This window comes from Rhopilema esculentum, chromosome 6 (assembly GCF_057945365.1).
Source record: "Rhopilema esculentum isolate cy_ngs chromosome 6, ASM5794536v1, whole genome shotgun sequence".
Classification (NCBI taxonomy): domain Eukaryota; kingdom Metazoa; phylum Cnidaria; class Scyphozoa; order Rhizostomeae; family Rhizostomatidae; genus Rhopilema; species Rhopilema esculentum.
This window is the reverse complement of record NC_142820.1, coordinates 13,271,424-13,294,975: the sequence shown is the minus strand read 5'-3', so window position 1 is coordinate 13,294,975 and position 23,552 is coordinate 13,271,424. Positions and strand designations below refer to the sequence as shown.

The following is a 23,552-nucleotide window of genomic DNA, read 5'->3' as shown; positions in this document are numbered from 1 at the left end:
CTATTCGGACTATTCATCTTCGTACAAAGAATAACTCCAGTCAGTTAGAATTTTAGCTCTCGAAGTTTATAAAACAAGCCCATAGTCAGGCCTTTGTTGGTGTAGTGGTGGCAAATTCAGGCGAAGTTTAAAGTGAAGTTTTGTGTAGGGAGGGGAGGGAATGCGGAGAGTTGGTGGAAACAAAGAAGCAAAAAAGTTGTAAAATGTCTTCAGAAATAAAACAACTTTCTTCCTCTTCATTTCTAATCAGCTAGAAAAAAGTTAAATGTCATGTATTCCATCAAGATTTCATTTTTAAAACGCAAGACATGCAAGATTGTTCTCCCTCTCTATCCGCAAAGAACTTCGCTTAGAAGAATCTTTCCTTGTTTATGCAGAAAATAAGCAATTTTTCAAAGTCTGTATGTGTTTATATGAAGCCAACAGTAACTGTAACTTTTAGAAATTAATAAAAAGCGAAGCGAGTATCGGCTAGCTGAGCTCGTTTTCTGGCCACTTCACATATTTCAGCACTCGAGAGAAGATCTGCATTCTGCTTAGAGAAAAAACACCAAGCTCCTCGAATGTTTTCTCCAAAACAGAAAATATTGACGCTGCATATTTGTGTAGAGGTATCACGGCCTCGTAATAAAAGCCCCTAGTAAACAATTTTCGTTCTCTCAGATTTATCTTGACTCAAATTGTCATGAAAATCCAATGAAAACGACGAAAAAGCCCATTAAGAAAACTGGAGAAAAATTATACGGGTGGCAACAGCTGGTAGTCTCTTGCTCCGGGGGTGGCATTTCCACCTCATGCTATCCCCCGGCTACGGGCCTGTTATAAAGCGACAGGTCATAACCTTCGACTAAAAAACCCCTTGATATTCCACTAAACTGGATTGGGGGAGGGCATGGATAGAAATATAGCCTTACGAAATACTGTCAGATCAAGCTGCGCTTATAACATCTTCAAACTTTTCGCAAATTATTGGGGGTGGCATTACCCCCTGCCCCCTGTGTCTATGGGCCTGCCCCCAGTGTCTTTGAGTGTCTGCGAGTCTTAATCAGTGTGCGTTCACCAGGAAAACCTGATTTCATTTACGATGCTCAAATATGGCTTGTGAACGTTTTTGAGTAATTTAACGAATTTCCTTAGCAAGGTGTGTCCTCAATTCTTTGGGGGTTCACTGCACGGGGATGTGCCTACAATCAGGGTTTCATTCTCTACTTAGAATGCCATTATTATACCTTTTGTTCCTTTTGTTTTCCAGCCCAGGTAAGCCAATCGAAGATATCATGTTTCAGGTATCATGTTTTTAAAAGTTTATCCCAGCACAGGTATTTTTTGTTTAGAATTTTATTCCAGGACAGGGTCATTAAATCATTTCTGGCAGGCACAGACCCCTTTTCCCTCTAAAGTCCATGAATATTCATTATTCTTGGAACTTACTGTGGTTTGTTATTTCCAAATACAGGTGGCCTCTCCGACAATAGTAGGTCAAGAAAGAAATTTATCCAATCAGGGAAGGTTTTTATAACTTATGCCGCTGCTTTATGCAAGTACCCATTGCTGGTTGTTGTCTATACCACCGCAGAATGGCCTACCATGTACTAAAGGCTTCAATCCCGATTTTGGTGAAAGGAAGAAATCGTAGTCAAGGCCCTGGGAGCTGGGTGGCGAAATTGAGGTACTGCGTAGGCGCAGCTGTGACCTTGAAAAGAAATCTTACCCTGCAGTCAAATATGGAGACGTCCAAACACAAAGGAGGAGACGGGGAGGCCAGTGCAGTCGCACTCTTTCGAGAGTACTTAAGAATAAAGACTGTTCATCCAGATCCAGATTATGGTTTGTTACCGGGCTTTATTTGACCAGTCTTTTTTCTACCATTATTCATTGTTGGTGTTTTCTGGTTATGAACTGATATAAAGGAAGCACTGAACTGAAACTCAAAGGCAAAGCTCCAAAAAATATTTTCCTTTCTGTGAACCTGGGAAACAGGACAAAAGTGTTCTAAGGTAAAAGTATTGTGTACAAAAGCTATACCAACAGTAACACAAAAGTTTTTACACAAGGCATCAAATTTATTGGGTCTGAATGCTTCACATAAAATATCATAATTTGGTTGTTTATTGCAGCTTTTTTATCTCTTGCAAAGACTGAATATATGCAAATAAGTAATACTGATTTGTGAACCAAATGGTGATATGTTTATTGAATGGAAGAAAACTTCAACATTTGGGAAAGGTACTTTAGGTAAATCTGAATCTGGCTTTAGAACAGTTGACTCTGCTTATAGTCACTTCCCTTGAAGTTACACTACCCATGGCAGTCACATAAAATTTAGACCAAGATATGCAAAGCTTTTCAATTTTGCTCCACTTACAGTCACACTCCATTTACAGTCACAAATTTTCAAGCAACATTTGGTTTGACTTTAACCAGAGTCTAATTTACCGGCCTTTCATTTCATATAATGGGTTCAAATGTCAATATGATTTTTATATTAATAAATGGTGACAGATAAGATAAGGGAAAATAAGAATCAAAAGAGCACGAGGATGTAATTTAATATCAATCACAAGCTTTGCCAAGTCTCTCAAGAACTCAATCAAGACACAAGACTTTGCCAACTCTGCCAACACCTCAGGCAGAACTCAAGTCAAGTATAGTATTGCTAGCAGGAAGAAAACTGAGGATGCACGTAATTCTCATAGAATCTTATCTTTAAAGATCCAAAAGCATAGCCTGATATAAGGCAACAGAAACAATCACTTTTCAAAGCACATAAATTGCATACTTCAGTTCTGCAGCATTATCTGTAAAAAAATTCTTGAACAAGGAAGCTTAAGGTTGCTTCCCAGTTCTACAATTCGTTTGTGATGTTTGACAAATGACTAATAGCTTTTATAAAGGGCTTGCATTTGTATGAACTTTTGATATGTTATTAAAAAGTCAAGAAGTAAATTCTTGTTATTGCAAGAAACAGCTGTTTCTTATCAAGTTTTGCTAAAAATTTTCTGCCAAGCCAAAAACTTTCTTGGAATCTAGTTTCCAGGTTCTGATCAGTGGCGGACACTTGGTCAAATATTGGGGGGGGCAAGCCTATTGTTTTAATAAGATGACGTCACATTTCCCATTGTTTTAGAACAAAAGACCATTATTCTCTAAAGTATTGGGGGAACGGTCGCCCCCCTCGCCCCCCCCCAAGTGTCCGCCACTGGTTCTGATGCAGCTCTGCTCAAAGGTTTTAAAAGCCACTACCAATATTGTTATTAAAGTTAGTGAAAAAGCCAACTAGTGAACTAGACATCATTCCATTATAGAGAGTAAAAATGCAGTTAAATCAGTTTTTAAGACATTAGAAACACTGATGATTCTACCCCCATTTGATTTTTATAAAATAATGACTTATAGAGCTCCTTGAGGATCTTTCATTGGTAAGTGCAAAAAGTCAAATTGGGAGATGAAATACCCCAAAACATCTTGCCCTTAAGGTATCCATTTTTCTTGCAAAATCATGTTACCTTAAGCCTGAAAAAAGGTTGGCATCTCCTGGTATTGAATAGACCTCTTTGCCACAGGTAAATTTGGTTGAGCCAAAAGGAAGTAACTTTCATCTTTTTGGCATTTAGATATATTTTCCAAAAGTGCATAAAAAGTGATAAAGGACCAATAAAACCCAAATATAGAAAAATATGGTCAGTCCTGGTGTTTGCATATGTGAAGACATAAAGTGCCATTGCAGTTTGGTTACATGTATAACTGTATGGTTACATGCATAATGATAGGTTTTGGGTAAAAATCAGTATCCAAGGGGTGCAAAATGCACACAACATGTCCTGCTAATGATGCTAGACAACAGATGGTCCCAGAAAAAACATTAATTACATTTTAGGTGCTTCGATTTTCCGAATAATTTTCAAATGGCTAGGCTAGGCATGAAAAGGTCCCCACTTAAAACATCATACTTGAAGTTTCCCACACAGATAATAGATAATGGCTGCCATTATGATTTTTTAGTAGTGCCTCATGGATCTGTATTGAACCTCATTCTTTTCAAAGATCTGTATATTATGACACTGACAATATTGATCAGCTTCTTGCAATAGGAAGTGAAATTTTTGCCTAATAACATGTAGTAACTTGGCCCTCAGATTTGGAATAGCTTACCAAATAAACATAATCAATAAATAACTTTATGGTTTCAAGTAACTGATTGATAATTGTACTGCTAGTAATCTTTCATTTTATGAAGTCTACATTAATTTGAGTCTTACAATTTCTGCACGACTCTGTACAAACCTCCCACCAATATAGGCATTTAATTTTTTTATAGAAGACTAACTATCACCAGGCAGACATCACTAAACACATATTATATATAGTCAAGTCAGTAACAAAGGTTTTTTAATTAGAATTGTATCAAAACGCAGAAGCTCTCAAATTTTATAGTTTATCACTTCTCTAGACCAACCTCTGTGAGCAAAACAAGAAATAAAAAACCAATTTAGCTTTTTTGGTCATCTTAAACTTTCAAGTGCCTTCAGACGCATCTCAGATGGCAGCAGAGTCAAGTCATATCAAGATGGCTTGGGCATTACATTTATTGTTGAACTGTTTCCCATTTGTAAAATTTGCCAATATCTTCACATATGAGAAACCAGAAGATATTAGCGCTGAAGGTTTTCTGTACAGACTTATCATAGACAAGGGTGTGCAGGGGTATGCAAGGCATTTTTCCAAATATTGTGAGTGCTCTACATTTTTATGGTGTCATCGGTGTAGCAGATGCTAGACATTTAGTGGGGGGGGGGGGGGGGTCTTAGCATGGATCTTGCTCTGATATTTTGCTTCAGTGAGGCAGAACTTCCCAAATTTGGCCTGAAATTTGCCTGATTTGGGGGGGGGGAGGGGGGAGGCATTGGAGGGGCTCCCAATCCCTTGTGTCTCCTGTGCCTATGGATGGTATCAAACTGCCATTGTGAGAGCTTCTTCTCTAAACTCAATTTGTTGAGAACTGATTATGGGCATCCTTGAAGTAGAATGGACTTGAAAATAAGGATCATCGAGTCAGATATACTGCGTGAATTAGACTTCAGTGATGTCATCAGCGACTTTGCGGCACAAAAATTTGAGTAAATTGTCGGTACTAAAATGGTTATGTTTGGTGACCCAGTGTGCGATTACAGAGAAAAAAAAACGCACTGGAAACTTTTGCGGTAAATGTGGAAAGATAGGAAATTTAGATACGGCCAAAGTACTATTTTTAGAAGTTGAGGAAGATTGCGTACAAAGAAACTTTTGCCAGAAAAAAATGATGAACTATAAATACACTTGTTTTGTTCCTCTCATCTAAAAAAATTTGGTGCAACGCAGCCCAAAATCTCGCAGAATCACTGAAGGAAGACGATAACAGCTATCACTTAACGAAGAACTAGAAAGAAATTGCCGCTTTCTTTAGCGTTTAGATAATATGAAAATTCTGATTCGGTATCAGATCGGTAGACTTGAATTAGAGGTCAGCGAAGTCTATTAACAGAAAATGTGGTATAGCACACTGCTTTCTCATTAATTAAACATTGTTTAGAAAAGAAAAAAGGAGAATGGTATTGGTAATATGCAGCAATTGCTCAATTCGAGTGAAATTTTGTCACAGCAAACGACTGCAAGATGCTAATTAATACACGATGTTGGGTTGTTTGATGGTTACACATCAGGGCTGTCTTTGGTGCAATTACTGTAAATTGAGTAAAAACACAGTAACCCAAAAAAGAAGTTTACAGTAGAATCCCGTTGCGTTGATACATATTTTAACCACGAACTGTCGTAGAATATTCTCACTACTGACTTTGGAACAAATTGGAGCCCGTTTTGAAGGGAGGCCCCCTTTTCTAATGCCCCTATTGATTACACTGCAGACTACTATCCTAATATGCAAATCAAGGACATTCTTTAGTTAGGGAATGCTAAACAAGAACTACTCTCCCAATGCTATAATAACATGTAATGCATACACATGAAAGGAAATGAACTTCAATTTATTTACACAGAGAATTTCACTTAAAATTATTTAACATTTCATGAAAAAGTATAGTATAACTAAATATGGTTAACAGGGCCTCCGACGAAGGGAAGGGCGGGGGGGGGGGGGGGCATGGCCCCCTCACTTTTTTGCAAAACAATAGAGCTTTTTTAAAAAAACTTTTGTTATGATTGTTACACTTTCTCTTGGCCCCTCCACTTTCCAACCTGCGTCGGAGCCCATGGTTAAAGTCAGAGAATGGTTGTATCTATTACTATATCACCTGCGAAAGAAAAGGCAGGAGATTCAATGCTGTCATACATATGCACTCCACGGAATAATCGCGGACTTAACTTACACCCTTGTCTAACCCTTACCTGCGTCTAGCTTTCTATTTCCTTAATATCAGGGCTTTTATTCCGGAGGCACTGCCATATACAACTGATCTTTTTAATACCCACATTTTAATACCTCCTTGGCAAATTTACGTGGTGTAAGGTTATTTGCGTTAATTGAAGAGCTGTTTGTCTGCGAATGTTTAAGTATAATTTCACGAGCACTGGGGACGGGAATTGCGAGGATGTAAAGTGCAAAGAGCCCCCAGCTTTTGCTACATTGTCAGTTTGAACACGGTTTTCAGCGCTTTTGTCAGTAAATTTTGTCTTTTGTCGGTAGATTTGCGTGTTTTTGAGATTTTGACCCCTTCCGCTGAAAAAAGAATTTCTACATCTGACGAGCAGCATTGTAGATGTTTCTTCACGAAAAGCATTAACGATTCAACACTTCTAACTTCATTTTGCCTTCGAATACTAAAAATCTTGCTTTTTCAAATCTTGCACGATGACTAAAAGAACGTCAAAGATAAGAAAACTGCTTGCATATTGTTTTAATTAATATCTAAACAATCGTAGTTAATGGCTTAATTCAACTGCTGTGACCATAGGATTTGAAATAAAGTTTTTTTTCTATGAATAAAGTAGGGAAGTTGCTAAACAGCTTATGCAGAAGAACAAAAAATGTTATGGTATTGTGCAATTGCTCATAATTCGGTCTGTCATCTATCGCCTGTCCCTAGCTAAAAAGCAAAATTAAATAAACTTTAAATATTTCTATCATTATGTTTAAGAAATTTGCAATTATTAGATTTTTGTCCTTCGTTATCTTGTCACAATATTCATGTTGTTTGTTTTTTGTGGAGTTTGAAAGAATGCTTTCAGTCTTAGTAGTTTCAAGGAATAAGGATGCATTTAAACACCTTTGCAGTAGGCATTAAACACCCATCACGCATTATTCTTCCTTTCAGATGCTGCCGTTGTATTTTTGAACAGAGTAGCAAAGGAAATTGGACTAGAATTTCACTGTATTGAAGTAAATATGACTTCTTTCTTCGGTTGTTTAACTCAATATCAAGTATACTGAAGCTTCTTCGTTTATCTAAAGCTTACAAATTTCCAATTTATTGACTAGCAGATCAATCAAATATAACAAACATTTTTCATTTTGCTTCAAGGGGCGTAGCAAGGTCAGATTTTTTTGCAAGCAGAAGCAATCAATGTCTGAAATAATCCTTGAATCTTTTTACCCGAAAATCGTTCACAGCTGTTTAAGAAATCTTCACGCTTGTATCAAGATTTCCAGTCATGCTGTTTTTGTTGTTCATGTCAGGTTCATCCAAGAAAACCCGTAGTAGTACTGAAATGGAAAGGAACCGATGAAACGCTTCCAACTATTCTTCTAAACAGCCATACCGATGTTGTCCCTGTGTACCAGGTAAACTACAATGATAATTCTTTGCTTTATTGTACTGAGATTCGTTGTGGCTTTAAGGCCGAGGAGACATCAAGGGGTAATAAATTATAATTTGATCCTACTCCTTTCTGCTTTTAAGTTGGTCTTGCTCTCCCAGCGATTAATTTTGCAAGTGTCTGAGGTTTGTGTAGTATTGTGTCACAAACCATCTAAGTGCCAGAGAAAAACCTATGTAAGTTATCGGTGATTTTCAAGCCAGTTTTTAGGGGAAGAAGGCTGTCCGTTTCATGTGTCTCATGACGTCCCTTTTTGGCATAGTATCTCATGGTAAAACTAGAGTTTGCTTTAAAAGAATTGGGATTGGCTTATGATTGGTTTCTGCATGTCTTTAAGGTTGTCATTCCTTTATCAGGCTCAAAATTTATAGTCCTAAACCATTAGATTTCTCAAAGTTACTCCGTGCTCACTTTAAACCTTTTCCTAAACACATACTGCCGTTTTATAGCGGGTGAGCAAGTTTACTATTGAATAGTTGATGCTTTTTGGTTTCTAAACTATTAACACGTGAAATTGTTTTATGTCAACATTTCACGGAATATTAATTATTGAAAAGGTTTCGAAATGGCTCAAAAAGCGGAAAATTGTGGATCGAAAGTAACGCGAGAGAAAGAGTGAAAAAGGAAGAAGGGAAACAATCAAACGTGCCATTTTTTGTCTTACGTTAATATCTATTTAAACCTAAATATATCGTTTCATTTAGTTTCTTAGCGTATATTTACAGTAGTACGAATGCCTTGCGGATTTAACAACGGTAGACTTTAGGAATGTCTTGTTTATCGCTATCTTCTGACATTTTTTGCTTTGAGTGGTGTCGGACAAAGAAATTTCTGGACGGAAATTCCTGTTCATTTTCCTCCTGTTCGCGAGTTAGCGGATTTTATTCCTACGATTGTGATGTAGCCCCTCAAAAAGTAGCCTTCGATACAGCTTCCTGAAGATATAAAACTTTGAATAATGACAGAAAAAATATACATGGATTTATTTTCATGTGCTGATGGAAAGTACATATCGAAAGTAAACTAAGAAGAAAAGTGGCGCGTTGATTGGTTTCTTGTTTTAAACCGCTTGCCCTCTTGTAGTTGAAGAGTTCAAGGGAGGGAAAACGACATCTTTTTTGCTTTTTACAACCATAATTTTTTGTTTTTATTTAGGCTAATTCCAAAACAGTTAAATGAAATTACGACCTTTCGATTGGCACCACCTTGATATGAATTTCTGTCACATTCTGGCTCTTAATGTGATTATTATTTTCCGTTTTGCATTCTCAATGATTCTGCAACTATAGAGTATCGAAGCTACGCGAACAATCAAAGTCTTACAGCCAGCCCATTTATATTTGCCATGATTTTCGTAACACCAAAAATTTTGAATAATGACAAGGCCATTAAATACCCACTTGCATGGAGAATTTCGTCAACATTATGCCTATGTTTAGAGTCTTTCATTGCCAAAATCCTAGCTGCATGGGTGGAACAGATCCATGCCAATGTTTTATTTTGCACCCATTCCCCACACGCTCACAAATAGTCGCTTATGGAATAAAATCTACTATTTGCCCTCAGCACCAACACTGCCCCTCCTGCCTTGATCTTGCGCAGGCGCCATGGCCATTTTGTAAGACACTGCACGTCGAAGATGGGTAAACAAAATACCTCTTACTAGCAGGCTGTCTCGCACAAAATGTTTTTTATGTTTTCGTGACCCAACTATTTTAAGAATATGGTCATTTCAAAATCAATGCTATAGAGCTGTTTATTTTCTGTGTTATGACGTAATTGTTAATGAAGGGATGTGTGGATTTTCCAAACAATTTGAAACAATGTACTCCTACTGACTGCTAAATTTTTGCGATGTTCCATCGAAATTAAGGGTAAAGTTACCTGTTCGTACATTAGAAAAATCACCAGTTCACTATCGAGCAAATTTGTTTCAACTTGGTTTCACGCGACGTGTACGTTTGTTTTCAATGAAAAAAGCCCTTTTTTCAAGTTTGCTCTAGATCTGATGTCAAATGTCAAAACCATTCACTTTTGCTTAGAAAGTAAAGTATCTTTTTTCGCAACTCTTGTATTAAGTAACTAATTATTGACAGTTGGCGCAGACAGAAAAAAAGAACAGACTGCAAGATGGTATCAGAATAAAATTGAATTTTTTTTTTAAAATATACTTAGCCAGAGTTAAACTCTTTACAAAATTAGGAACTTATTTATATTATAAAAGCTAAGACTATTATCTTCTTAATTTTGATTGATTCATTTTGTCCATTCGATGTTGCAGGATATGTTTTTTTAATGTATTCTGCTAGTAATTTAATATTTTAGATTTTGCTGTCATGTGTTATATTAGCTAGTGCATTTTGCGTTAACAATTATGATAATATCAAAATTTGATCCAAAGGAATTTTGGAAATACGACCCTTTTGCTGCTGTAAAAGAAGAGAATGGGGATATTTACGCCAGGGGCACACAGGTACGTTGCAGTTGTTACATAGAAGCGATGGGATTCCAGAATCACATCGATAAACACTGATGTATTGAGGAATGATAGAAAAGAAAGGGGAGAACTATTTAGCTCTAATTGTCTGTTTTAAGGTCATAGCTTTTGATTTTAAGCGATGGTTTTATATTGTTATGAAATGCTTTTTAAGCTGTTGCGTTGATAATGAATGAGTTTGAGTTTGGAGATCCGTGTTCCCCTCACTGGCATATTAGACTAATGTCAGGGTCAGAGTGAATAAGGACGCCCCTAAGTCTTAGGGGCCCTAAACAGGCCCCAAAAGAATTTGACTGAGAAAGATTTTTTCGAATAGCTTAAGTAAGGATTCAAAGGTAGTGGTAATAAGAGCAATATAGCTGTGTGACCATTCCAATTTTTTAATCTTCGTGGCTAAAGAAGTGCTATTCTTAACTATTTCATATTGTTTACTCACACATCACAACTATATGAAATTGTAGTGAAATTCCAGAATATCTTCAGAATACTTCTCAATTTAATCAAATAAACAACTTCCTTTTTGACAGGTCTTGTTAGTTATTACAGATCGTAACTTAATTTCTTTGAACTCTTTTTACAACCTATCAACCCCTGCCCCCTGTACCAATTAGTTGCTTAATGCCATGGAATACTCCTTTACTAACCTGACTGCTCCAGTGCGATGTTTTAATTAGAGGAACGTTGAAGGCCGAATAAAGCCCGATGCTTTGACAAAAATTAACACTATGGCACAAGTCCTCGAATATTCCCCCAGAAGCTTATTTTGCTATAAAAAACTTAGATGGGGACTTATTCAAAGGGGCTTATTTTAAAGTGAGGGCTTATTGAGCAGCAGCCAAAAGTAGTACCAGAACAAATTTTTCATGTTCTATTTGAGGCTGTTCAGTTTGCTTAAAAATACCAGATTTATTGGTATCGAGGCAATATCTCAGCTCATGGGGGCTTATTCGCGGGTGGGGCCTATTTCACAAAAGTACTTTAGGATGAGGGCTTATTCGAATGTGGGGGCTTATTCGAGGACTTGCGGTATATGAACTTTGTACACTTTGTTTTTCTCGGGTTTATCCAGTAGACATTTGTTTTTTAGGATATGAAGTCAGTGGGCATACAGTAAGTTGCTGCATTCTCATATCCACATTTTACTTTATGAGCTTCCTCAAGTTATCTCACTAAGGCACAACGTTTCAAACCCTTTTAACCATTTTAGCAGTAGCGTAGCCAAGATCGCAAGAAGGGGGCTGGGGCAATCGTGCAGAATTTGTCAGAGAATTCCGAGGGCTTCTCCCTGAATATTCTCTTTGGCTTGGCTTTGTTATTGGCTTAACATTTCCTTATAACAGAATCTCTGAGATGCAAACTTTCTGACCATGGAGGAGACATCCCTGTCCCATCGTGACAATACTTCATTTTTGTCTTATGCTTTCGATTCTTAAACTTTGGCATTGGTATATTGAAGATAAATGTGCAAAAATTTTATTCATTTTTTTGCAAATCTTCAGAAGTTGTTTTCACTAGTCATTTCTCAAACTGAGAGTATCGTTGTCCGCCAGATGCACCTGTTAAAGCATTGCCAAATGCAGCTGTTTAAAATTTCAATAAGGTGATGGTCTTATTTGATTATAAACCATCAGACATATTTGACCAAAGATTTGATAAAGACTTTTGATAAAGTCAATCAATATAGTTTCAATTATTCCATTTAGCTGTCTGGTTCCTTTAGATAACAACTCCCTAATTGTTGATTAGCTTGCTTGTGACCATCTTTGAACTGACTCCTATTAGTTATCAGGTACCCTATTGATAAACCTTCTACTTCCTGTTTACAAATGCAACCGCCTTTATGTTTACTGTACTTTAATAGGTACCTCGAGGCAATAAGGAGACTTAAAGCTGAAGGAAAATCTTTCCCAAGAACGATTTATTTGTCCTTCATGCCAGGTGAACTTTTTAAACACCTATTAAGATTATCATTCTACGTAACTGAACATTTCTAAACGGTTTAAAGGTATTTTCTAAGTTTTTTTAAACTGTTTCTACTTGTTCAAGACGTTTTATAGGCTATCATATCAAAATGTAAAGGCTGTTTTGGAGATTAAAGAAGTTGGATGCGTGATCTCAGAATAGGGCTGTTTCTTTTCATTCTGTTTTCTTTTAAAAACTTTATACCTCAAGCTTGAAATTCGAACTATTACGATATATCTTTTGTATTAAAAGACGAAGAAGTTGGTGGCAAACTTGGCATGCAAAAGTTCCTTGAAAGTCAAGACTTCAAAGACATGAATGTTGGTTTTGGCTTGGATGAAGGTTCGTTTAAGTCCAAAGGGATTTGGATCAATCTTAGTTATAATTCTTTTTATCAATCTTGGATTCTTCTTAACAGCGGAAGATTCTATGAGTTAACTTTTTTATCAATTGATGGAAAAATATTGATCGATTGATGAATTCTACGGAGAGGGTGGAAGAAGAAAATGAATCAATTGTATGAAAGATGAATGTACAAATAAATGCACGATTGGACATCTAAGATAGTTTTACGTTGTTCAACCAAACTTTCGTTGAGGAAGTCACCGAAGTAAAGTGAATCAAACTTCAAATTCACAAATACGAATGTTTAGATATCTTTGATGGTGGCGATAACAGTTTTCAATTCGTTTTTCCTTGTTTTTCAAGGCCTGGCAAACCCAACTGAAGCGTTCAAGGTCTATTACGGACAAAGGTCCACGTGGTGTATGTTAGAATGCTTTTAGTTCCATTCAATTGCACTTTTTCAATGCCTGTAGTAGATATCAATACGCGAAACATATTAAGCCTGAGGCAACGTAACAGTCAAGTTGTGTAACAGTAGCAATGCCTTTTTATGGTAACAACAGATGCGTGGCCCAGTGCACCTTTTAGATGTGTTTTTTTAGACTTGTTTATACTCTCGAAAGTAACTAATTTTGATAATTGCAGTTATTTTCTGCAGTTCTGTCAGGTTTGCACACAACTGTTTGGAATCTATTTAAGTTGCCATAATCATTGCGTATTCCAACGTAGAGTTTTTTGGCATTAAATTCACCATGTCATAAATTTACCATCATAAGTTTGTCGTAATTCGAAAATATTTTAGTCTCTTTGTATCTTTAGCCGTGCTTGCTTTTTATAATGCTTTCAATTTGTAATTAATTGGACAGAAGTTTTAATCAGCTGTTGTTACCTTGAAAAGTTTCAGTTGTCTCAGAAAATAATTTCTCCCTAGGGCTTAAAATAACTTGCCCAGGAAACCCTGGACATGGATCAAGATTCATTGAAAATATTGCAGTCGAGAAAGTGGTAACTTATCAATTCTTTCTTCATTTTTACTACCAAAGGCAGGAAAGCTGTATTCACTTTGTGTCGAAACTCAAGCGAAGACTCAGCTATTTGGGATAAAAACCGAATGTTCACCAATAATCAAGAACACAAGCATTTGAATAATGCCAACATAAAATTAGGGTTCTTGTCATATGAAAGTTCATAGTGCCCGTATTCAACATTTTGTACTTTTGATTAACAAAAAGACATTATATTTTAAAGAGATAATGAATAGCCGTGAAGTTTACAGGGAATTGAGATCTACAATCGAGCAATCTGCAATCGAAGTTTGGCAGGATATATGTCTTTGTATAGCAAGGTCTTTTAATTCCCTTAGAATCAATGGAAAGTGGGACGAACGTCTCGTCACAAAGCTTTGAATTTTTTCTGCTAAACTTTAGAAGCTCTTGTTCCAATTCTACGCATAAGAGTAGCGAACAATATACTGACAAAATGTCTTGACAAAGATTTTTTCAAGCTCTTCCTTTTCTTTTCTTTACATATAGCAAAAGATTGTTAATCAAATAATGGAATACAGGAACAGTGAGAAATCAAGGTAAGCAATCGTATTATTTTAATATTATTTTATTAAAATGGTTAGGCGCTATTGAAGAAACTTTATTTGACTTGGGCTTGTTAGCACGTGCCCTCTTTCCTGGTTTATTTGTTTATTTAATTGTAGACTAGATAACTTTATTATTCCTTTGGAAGATTTCTAGCACTTGTATTTAAATTTATGAAAGATTCACTAAGATTTTTATATGTACCACCTTATCGTTGTGACATGATATCGGATGTTTTTAATTCCCAGTCGGATGTTTTTAGTTCCCAGTCCTCAACCGATGTTTCTTGGAAAATATAATTGGACGAAAATATATAAGCAACGGAGCTTTTATAAACATGAAAATGGCTTTGAAAAAAGCAAACATTTAGTAAACTAAAGCTTTTCGTCTGACACTCTTCAGAGTTTAAAACGTCAGAACATAGTGTCTTTATTCATTTTGGCAGTCTTTATTCTGATTCACTTCACCTTTTCAATGTAACGAAATTTGAACAATTGGCTTTTGTTTTTTTAAACATAATATATGTTGCTTTGTTTTTAAACCAGACTTGAAAAAGAATCTTGTCTTCATCTTGGAGATGTGACTACTTGCAATATAAACTTGATTCAGGTGAAATTCCATTCTGCTATGTATTCTCTTTTATTCTGATTATTCTCAAATCAATTCCTCAATTTCATCTGCTCTCCTGGTTAAGGTCGCACCAAAGGGGAGAGGAGGGTGGTGTTCTTGACTAGGAATGTGAGGGGGTGTGCGGAAAATCTTCTTTCACTTTAAACCTGTCCCATGAATAATTGCCAAATGCATACCCTCTCCCTTAAAACGTATGCCAAAATACAGCACAAATATGCCAAAATCTACCAGATCTCCATAATACCCTGTTCCATAATTTTTATCGGAAAATGATACCCTGTCCCGCGGCATATCCCGTTAGGTCAAGTATGGGAGTGCCCCCCCCCCCTTTCCCCGGAAGATCGCAAAAGTGTTTAATTTGCGTTTGCATTCTTCCGATGAAATGGCATCTCCATGGATAAATGCGTTTCCATGGATACTTATCATCAGTTTGAAGAAGCTTTAAACAATAACTCTTTTTGAATCTTTGTATTCTTGATTTTACAGTGATATGTTATATTATTCTCAGTCTGTTTTTCTATATTTTGTCTGCCGCAAAATTTTTTTTTAGTCTTTGAAACTGAAGATTATTGCAAGTGTTTCTAGCTTTAAATTCGCTACTGAAAGAGTTTTTATACTTTTACTTCTTCAATTTGTTTTTTTAATACAAAGCATTTTTATGTTTCTAATAATGATGTTTGGTTATATCTCAACTGTAATTATTGGTTTCCAGGGAGGGGGTATGCAGCTGAACGTGGTGCCGTCGGAGTTCATCGTAGGCAAGTTGCATGCTTTGTTTGCTTCCCATTCTTTCTGTTGTTTGTTTATGTTTAATGACTCCTATTCGGATTTGATCTTTTAAATCACAGCTGCTACATTGCCAAAGCTCCAGGCTGTTCTTTTTACCAACTATAAACAACATTTTCAGTCAAGTTGTATCATATAAGCTTCTCGAGTTTTCGCTGAAGGTATCAACTGGAGCTAGGCTTTTCCCGAGCCTTACGTAACTTTGGATTCAAAAACGGTGAACTTTTTGTAGGAACAATGCGAACCAAATATTTCACCACGGTTTGCAAGGTTTCTGAAAAAGCTCTTTATAAAGCCCCATATGCATCGGGGGAAATACAAATTGAATTTATTTTCAAATATTGTCACACTTTGAGTCATTCCTTTTTAATGACTGCATCATTCATCTTTGATTTGAGTTTCCATTGGTTTTTGATGGTTTGAAGAAAAATCTGTAGAAATGAAACAGGTTTTTTAATTCATTGTTTCTTAAATAGAGTTTATTTTGCTGTTGCTCTTTTCCATTTCTAATTGATTTTTGAAGGAGTCGATATCAGAATTTCTCATGACAACGAATTAAAGGTAACTCATTTGAAATTGCTGCCTCTCTACACATGCATTTTCGTTAAATTAATATTTACCAATTAAAATTTCTTTTTTTAAAGTACGAGGCCATAAATTTTATGAAGCAGCAACAATAACAACCGTGGAAGCAGCAGCAACTCCACTTGAACAACAAATTTCTCTGCTACAAACTTACTAACCACGAATGATTAAAATTGTTAAGCTGCTCGGGGTACTTAAATATGCCAGGGAAGAATAGAGGTTCTTCTGTAAAGAGCCTAGGAGGCTGGCAAGTTTAGTGCCATTTTTACAAAGGAACAGCTCGCATAGTTTAAAAGATTTACTTAAGTATCATACGTTCTTTGTAAAATAATTTGTTTCAAATATAAACAAAAAACAATTGATAAGAAACAGAGTAACGAAAAGAGAGAGAGAGAGAGAGACAGAGAGAGAGAGAGAGAGAGAGAGAGAGAGAGAGAGAGAGAGAGAGCGAGAGAGAGAGAGAGAGAGAGAGAGAGAGAGAGAGAGAGAGAGAGAGAGAGAGAGAGAGAGAGAGAGAGAGAGAGAAAAGTGGTAGAAACACACAATGTCAACTTATTTTGGACGTACGTTTCAGAATTTGCAGGATTCAGAATTAATCTGATTTTTCTACACCATGAAATTTCCTGGTATTTTGATGACTTTTTCTTAAACCTTCTCTTTTATTTGTTTCATATTCTTACTCTAATATTTAAGGATTTTGAAGAGCGGATCCAAACTTGGGTAAGAAATGCAGGGAGTGATGTCACGTACGAATTTGTGCAGGTGAGTTTGCCTGGATGAATTCTTACCTCGTTAACAAAGGAACCTGTTCTTGACCCAAAGTCCCTTCTTCCTGGTGATGCATTTAAGGGGAATTATAGCGAGTCTTCTTGAGGCAGCTAAAATCCGTCATCATGACAAGTAATCAAAAGGCGTTGTTGATAAAATTTAGCTTCAAAAAAGTGTTAGGCCAAGATGGCTGAACTGCTGTGAGATCATGCAACGATTTTTTGTCTTTGACGAACTGCAACAACTCAGTGTGAAACGTTTTTTACTAGGATATGCTACAAAAGTTATTTCCTTGTTTCACAATTCCTTTTTACGGGATTTAAAAATATTTAAAAGTTTCTATAATACAAAAAAAAGCCTATGCAACGAGACCTTAATCCTCTCTTTGGAAACTTGAAATAAATTGTTCTATGACTAATGTCTTTCGCTTTGTAATGATTCTGATTGGCTGTATTTTAAAAGATTGGGCTATCTTGACCAATCACACTTCTGCCAGGTTGATGGTATTTGTCACCTGCTAAAATATGAACCCTTTCAAACGACCTTGGGGAATTATTGCTTGAATATTTGTGTCGGAAGCACACAGATAACCATAACTTGTTTTTCGGCTGCTGTTCCCTTGTTCTTGGCTGTACTACGATAACTCACTACCCATTGTAGTCACATAAAATTTCGACCAAGATATGGAAAGCTTTTCAACTTCGCTTACAGTCACACTCCATTTACAGTCACAAATTTTCAAGCAACATTTCGTTTGACTTTAACAAGAGTCTAATTTACCGGCCTTTCATTTCATATGATGCGTAAAAATGTCAATATGATCTTTTATATTAATAAATGGTGACAGATATGATAAGGGAAAATTAGAATCAAAAGAACCTGAGGATGTAATTCAATATCAATCACAAACTTTGCCAAGTCTCTCAAGAACTCAATCAAGACTCAAGATTTTGCCAACTCTGGCAACACCTCAGGCAAGACTTAAGTCAAGTATAGTATTGCAAGCAGGAAGAAAACTGAGGATGCACGTAATTCTCATAGAATTTTATCTTTAAAGATCCAAAAGCATAGCCTGATATAAGGCCACAGAAACAATCACTTTTCAAAGCACATAAATTGCATACTTCAGTTCTGCAGCTTTATCTGTAAAAAATTTCTTAAACAAGGAAACTAAAGGTTGCTTCCAAGTTATACAATTCGTTTGTGATGTTTGACAAATGACTAATAGCTTTTATAAAGGGTTTTCAAAATGTGAAACTTTTTAAGCTTACATTTGTATGAACTTTTGATATGTTATGAAAAAGTCAAGAAACAATTCTTATTATTGCAAAAAAACACCTGTTTCTTATCAAGTTTTGCTGAAAATTTTCTGCCAAGTCAAAAAACTTTCTAAGAATCTGGTTCCCAGGTTCCGATACTTTTTGCAGCTTTTTCGATGGATAACTTTTTCGATAAAGGATTCTTCAAATGCAAGTTTTATATAAAATTGCTTGCGCTAGAGCCATAGGAATACGATAAAAACCCAACCGGAGCAAAGAGAAGGACTGTCAGTATTGTTGTTGCCTTAAAACTCTGGCGTTTTTATAAATGACAAAGGACGGATGTTTATTAGAATGTATTATGTCGTTCTTAATAAGGAAGTTATTGTGTTATCTGTTCTGAGAAACTCTTGATTTATTGCGTCTCAGTATCGATAATACACAATTGAAAGTGATTAAATATGGTATTTTTCTTAGAAAAGTGACTCCGAAGAAGTAACTTCAACAGAAACTGGCAACCCATGGTGGGAAGCCTTTTCACAAGCCTGCACTAAGATGTAAGTATTCACGAGTCAGTATCATACTGGAAATCACTCGATAAAAAATAAAACTTCCACAGGAATCACTGTTCTGTACCCAGCAGCCTGTGTTCTTCTCATTATGAAATTAGAAGTTAAGTGTCGGACTTTTTTCTTTTTATTCCTTAGTTATATTCCTAGTAACTTTGTCTCATAGAGTCATTATTAAGTTGTGGCGTTTGCTCCAGTTTGCTTGATTGCATGCTTATGAAAATTGCTGTTCAAAAATTCCTCGATGTCGTATAGACAGGGCTGTACACGCTTTCGGTGTATATAACCGTCCTGTTCTATACACCAATAGTGTAAATACATACTTATGTTGAGAAGCATTTAATGCCCCCTTTTTTTGAGGACTGCCTTTGAAAATTCAGTTATCGGTCATTTTTTAAATTTGCTTCATCCGCTTACCGACAAGTTCCCTTTTCACATGTCCTATCAAATAATGCTGTTTCGACTATGAAAGTATGGAAGCCACCACCTTTGACCAATCTTAATTAACGTAGAATTAATCAAAAAATCTACCTTTTCCTGTTTGTGGGGATCGTCAAGGGGGTAGAAACCTGCCGTTCCGCAAAATTTTTAGTTGAAATCCGCCGTTCCGGTAATTTTTAGCTACAGTTCCGCATCCCTTTATTGTTTGTACATGCTGCTGACCAGGATAACAAGATTTGACCAGATCCTATTTTTCAAGACAAAGAGTGAAAAATTCCACAGATCCGTTATAATTTATAAAGATTCCGTATTCTGTGTATCATTTTTTAGAAGATCCGCGTTTAGCAATTGTAGAGAGTTCCATCGTTCGTCGAAAAATTGCCAGATTACCCGTGATCCGCGACAAATTATCTTCAAATTTAATTTAACCGCAAACCCTAATAACCCCCACCTGTTTACTCTCGTACAATAAAACGTAGAATAAATTTGCTGTGCTCTTAAATACACTGCTAAAACATGCAGCAATTTGCTACTGAAATCTTCAAAACGCTGAAAAATGACAATCTTTCCTTTATGAAAGACATTTTCAACTTTTCTCAAAGTCCACAGAATCCACTGATTCGTGTTACAAAAAGACAAAGCACGACGCTGTTGTGGCCTATATTTGTTTTCTTACAAGTTGGATACATTTTATAAAAACAATATTAAAGAAAATACAAATTACATCCTAAGCCTACAGACCATGCACTGCCTACATTCAACAGGCAGGTAACATTTGATCAAATACAGGGCAGGTCATGGAGGCGATGTGGCCAGGGGGTTTCAGTGCTTGTCTGTCGGGTTGAACAGGACAAATTACATACCTGCCCTGGAAATTTGGCGGAAACGCTCGATTCGTTGCCGTGGCGGTCCCGAAAACTCAAATGTCAGTAACGATAGAGCGTTTGCGTGACGTATATGATAATAAATACATTTGTTAGCTTTTGCAATGTTTTTGCGCTATGCATCTTTTTTCTTGCTACTTGATTTTGATCGATTGAGCAGAAATCCCCAGATTTTCCAAACTTTGTGCAATCAAGCCATAGTAACAAGGAAGCTATGCTTCCACTTTCCAAAATGTCCTTATTTTTTCCTTCTTTGTATTTAAATTTCCTTCCATAAAATTTCCTTCTGATTTTCTTCCATGTATATTTATAAAAAGCGCCCAAACAGCGTAAAATTGGCTGTAAATGCTTGCCTATCCACAGCGTCCTATAGTGACATAGCGCACAACTAACTTGCTTGATCAAACTTTCAATCAAAGGCACGCGCAACTCAATCGCACAGCAACACACAGACGTAGGAAATAACATAAGTGTGGGCATGAAGGCGAAAAGAGTTACCAGTGGCTGTACAGTGGCTAACTTTTCTTCCATCAGTCTGGAGGCAATCAGGTTCTCTTTAATGTATCTTTTTCATATTCTTTTTAGGAATATGAAGATTGACAAGGAGGTTTTTCCTGCTGGTACCGATAGTAGATACTTGCGAAAGGTTTGTGAATAACTTGTTTGCCCTTAAAGTATATGCAGAATACTGTGTAATTACCAGATACACAGCTCTTTATTAGTATTAGTTTGTTTGGAGCAATGACGACATTATTTTAAAAACCATGAAATTCATGCCCACCCAGATTTCACTTCTCCTGGAATTTTTCTGTAGTTTGCAAAAAATATGGTATTATATGGTCGTTTGATGATTTTTCGAACCCCCATGGTTCAGATTACGGTTGAAAAACAATATTATCTAAAAAATCACGTGCACGACTTTTGAGATTTGTTCGTTCTAGAAGGGTGTCCGTTGTAGTGAGTTGTCCGTTGTAGTGAGTTGTCCGTTGTAGGAAGGTGTCCGTTGTATGGAGGTGTTCGTTATCTGGAGGCTGTATACAAGACGTTAACCGTAAAATAATGTCTGGACAAAACGGTTTGCTCCACGTTTGAAGATCTCCGCCTATGAGATGTGGCCGTTAATGAGGTTTCACTCAACTTAACTTCAAAATCACTGAAGCTATATTCCAGAACCCTGCAACCTATCCTTCCATAATATAAAGAAATATGCTTAAGATAATTCCAGGGCCAGCTGCCATCACACCTCAGCTAAATCTTTTTACTTGCTCTGTGCTGCGAGAACTCACAAGCCGACAATCACAGCTAGTACCGTTTCTAAAACACGAAATAACATCTCACAGTCGTTTAATATGACAGCCAAATTGAAATGAAATCTCTTCTTTGAGTTGTACGAAATTGCAATTATGCAAGCGCTTTGAATGAATTCTTGTTTTGAGCTTTTGTGATTCAATTTTTACTGTAAATTACGCTCTTATGCAATTTTTTTCAATCTTGTGTTGATTATTTAGCAAGCAGTTTGTGATTTGTTGATAAAAACATGTCCTTCCATATTGAACTCTTGTTTACTGGCAGTATCTTGATGTAGTGAGTATAAGAGCTCATATGTTGGCATGCACGAAAAGGTGTTCCTCAATGACCAGTATTAGGTCCAGTTCTTTTTATCATCTTATTCAGTCCATGGTTATCCAAAACGTACTTGAAAGATTTTCCATATCTGTGATGCAACGCTGCATAACCTATGCGATTGGCTTAAAGTTCAGTTGTATTTCGTTAGAATAAGGTGCCACCATGGTCAAATGGCAGCAAAAACAATAAATAGAGAAAGATACAGGAAATGATTGAAATAAATAAACGTGTCTTAAAGAACCATTTAATTGTAGATCGATCTTCAAATCTTGAGTAATTATTGGGGTTATAATACAGCCAGTTGGCTCATTTTCAACCCACAACTTTCGAGTCAAATATTTTTGTTTTGATCGATCCAAAAATTGTTTTTATTTAAACAAGACGCTATGGTTTTAACCAATTACGCTGCGATATTACTCCCTACTGCTGTTTTGGTTACCGCGCCGTATTCAATAAATATTAATTTTTTTCAGCAATTGAAGGGTTTAAAGTCTAAATTGTAATAGTGCTGCTTGTTATTTGTTGTCTTGCTTCTAATGTTTTCTTTATGCCAAGGCTCGTGCATGCTTTGATTTGGTTTGATGCAATACAGAGTCCATATAATGTGATCAATCACCTTTCTACCATACTTATTAATTGCAGGGTATTTGATGACGATGTGGTGTTCTAACAAAGTCAATCTACTTACCTATTATAAAGTAGAAGCATAGAGTAACTTAATAGCTGCCAGATGATTGTAATAAGCGTGAAAACTTTGAGTTACAATTTAGGACCGCTCTGTTTTATGAACCAAAACGTGAAAAGCTCAGCCTTTACGGCATTGATTTCTTTATGACAGACCGGTAAAACAGTGACAGACCGGCCATAGATGCACTACGTAACATTTGAACGAGCCCTTATTTCAGCTGCGTTATCTGACAATTGGAGTCTTCGTATGAATCGATCAGTTTCCTCTCTATAGAATATCCATCAAGAGGCAAATCGTCAAATAACACGATAGCTGAAATTCAAAAATTCTTCTATGAACTTAAATGCTATGATTTGATATACTCGTAAATCGTATCTACCATGCACTCAGAACGTAACATTATGCCATAAACTCCTTGTATTCTTTACACCATAGGATTCAAAACAACCTACACTAGTATTCTTTTAAGAAGCCACCACGAATGTCGCTTTTTCATTTATCCATGTCTTTTTCCATTTTTCATATTTCTTTTTAGTAAAATCCAGCCATTTTCGTTGCAGATTGGAACTCCCTGCCTTGGATTTTCGCCGATGAACAACACGCCAATCTTACTGCATGACAATAACGAATTTTTGAACGAAAGCATTTTTCTCAAAGGCATCGATATTTACTATGAAATCATTTCAAGCCTTGCTCGGGTTCCTAAAATGTAGAATTACGCTTATGTTTGAATGGCTTGTTTTATACAAGATGGAATTATAATATATTAAGATTTTGAGTTTTGCATGTTGATCCACAATGATTAGATCTGTCTCCTTTTTTGCTTCGTATTCTCTAACCAAAAGTAACAGAGCTTGTTGGCAGTAGTTTAAGAATGCAAAACGAGCAATGAAAATAGGAGTGATTAAAACCTTATTCTTGGGTTGTCGAAAGTTGCTTTTGCCTTCACGAGTTCCGCACCTCAGGGTAATGGCAGCATTGGACTCTCGAACTCTGCCATGCTTTTACAAAATGCCTTTTCTACCCGTGAATTATCTGCCCTACAGGATGGTCAGCGTTATATAATCTATGGCCGGTTTATTCCATGTTTTTTTCATCTCCGATTTACTTGATA

At 36.3% G+C, this 23,552-nt stretch overlaps 1 protein-coding gene across 1 annotated transcript; it reads left to right on the top strand.

Moving 5' to 3' along the window:
• Positions 1 to 1,426: 1,426 nt before the first annotated feature.
• LOC135686400 (aminoacylase-1A) lies at positions 1,427 to 23,243 on the top strand. Its single transcript, XM_065202625.2, has 17 exons — positions 1,427 to 1,827; positions 7,308 to 7,372; positions 7,670 to 7,774; positions 10,211 to 10,282; positions 11,394 to 11,416; positions 12,168 to 12,244; positions 12,521 to 12,610; positions 12,977 to 13,033; positions 13,545 to 13,618; positions 14,146 to 14,195; positions 14,748 to 14,811; positions 15,545 to 15,590; positions 16,142 to 16,179; positions 16,897 to 16,965; positions 18,708 to 18,787; positions 20,710 to 20,770; positions 22,999 to 23,243. The coding sequence occupies exons 1-17, from the start codon at positions 1,536 to 1,538 to the stop codon at positions 23,149 to 23,151; spliced, it is 1,416 nt and encodes a 471-aa protein (XP_065058697.2). The 5' UTR covers positions 1,427 to 1,535; the 3' UTR covers positions 23,152 to 23,243.
• Positions 23,244 to 23,552: the final 309 nt, after the last annotated feature.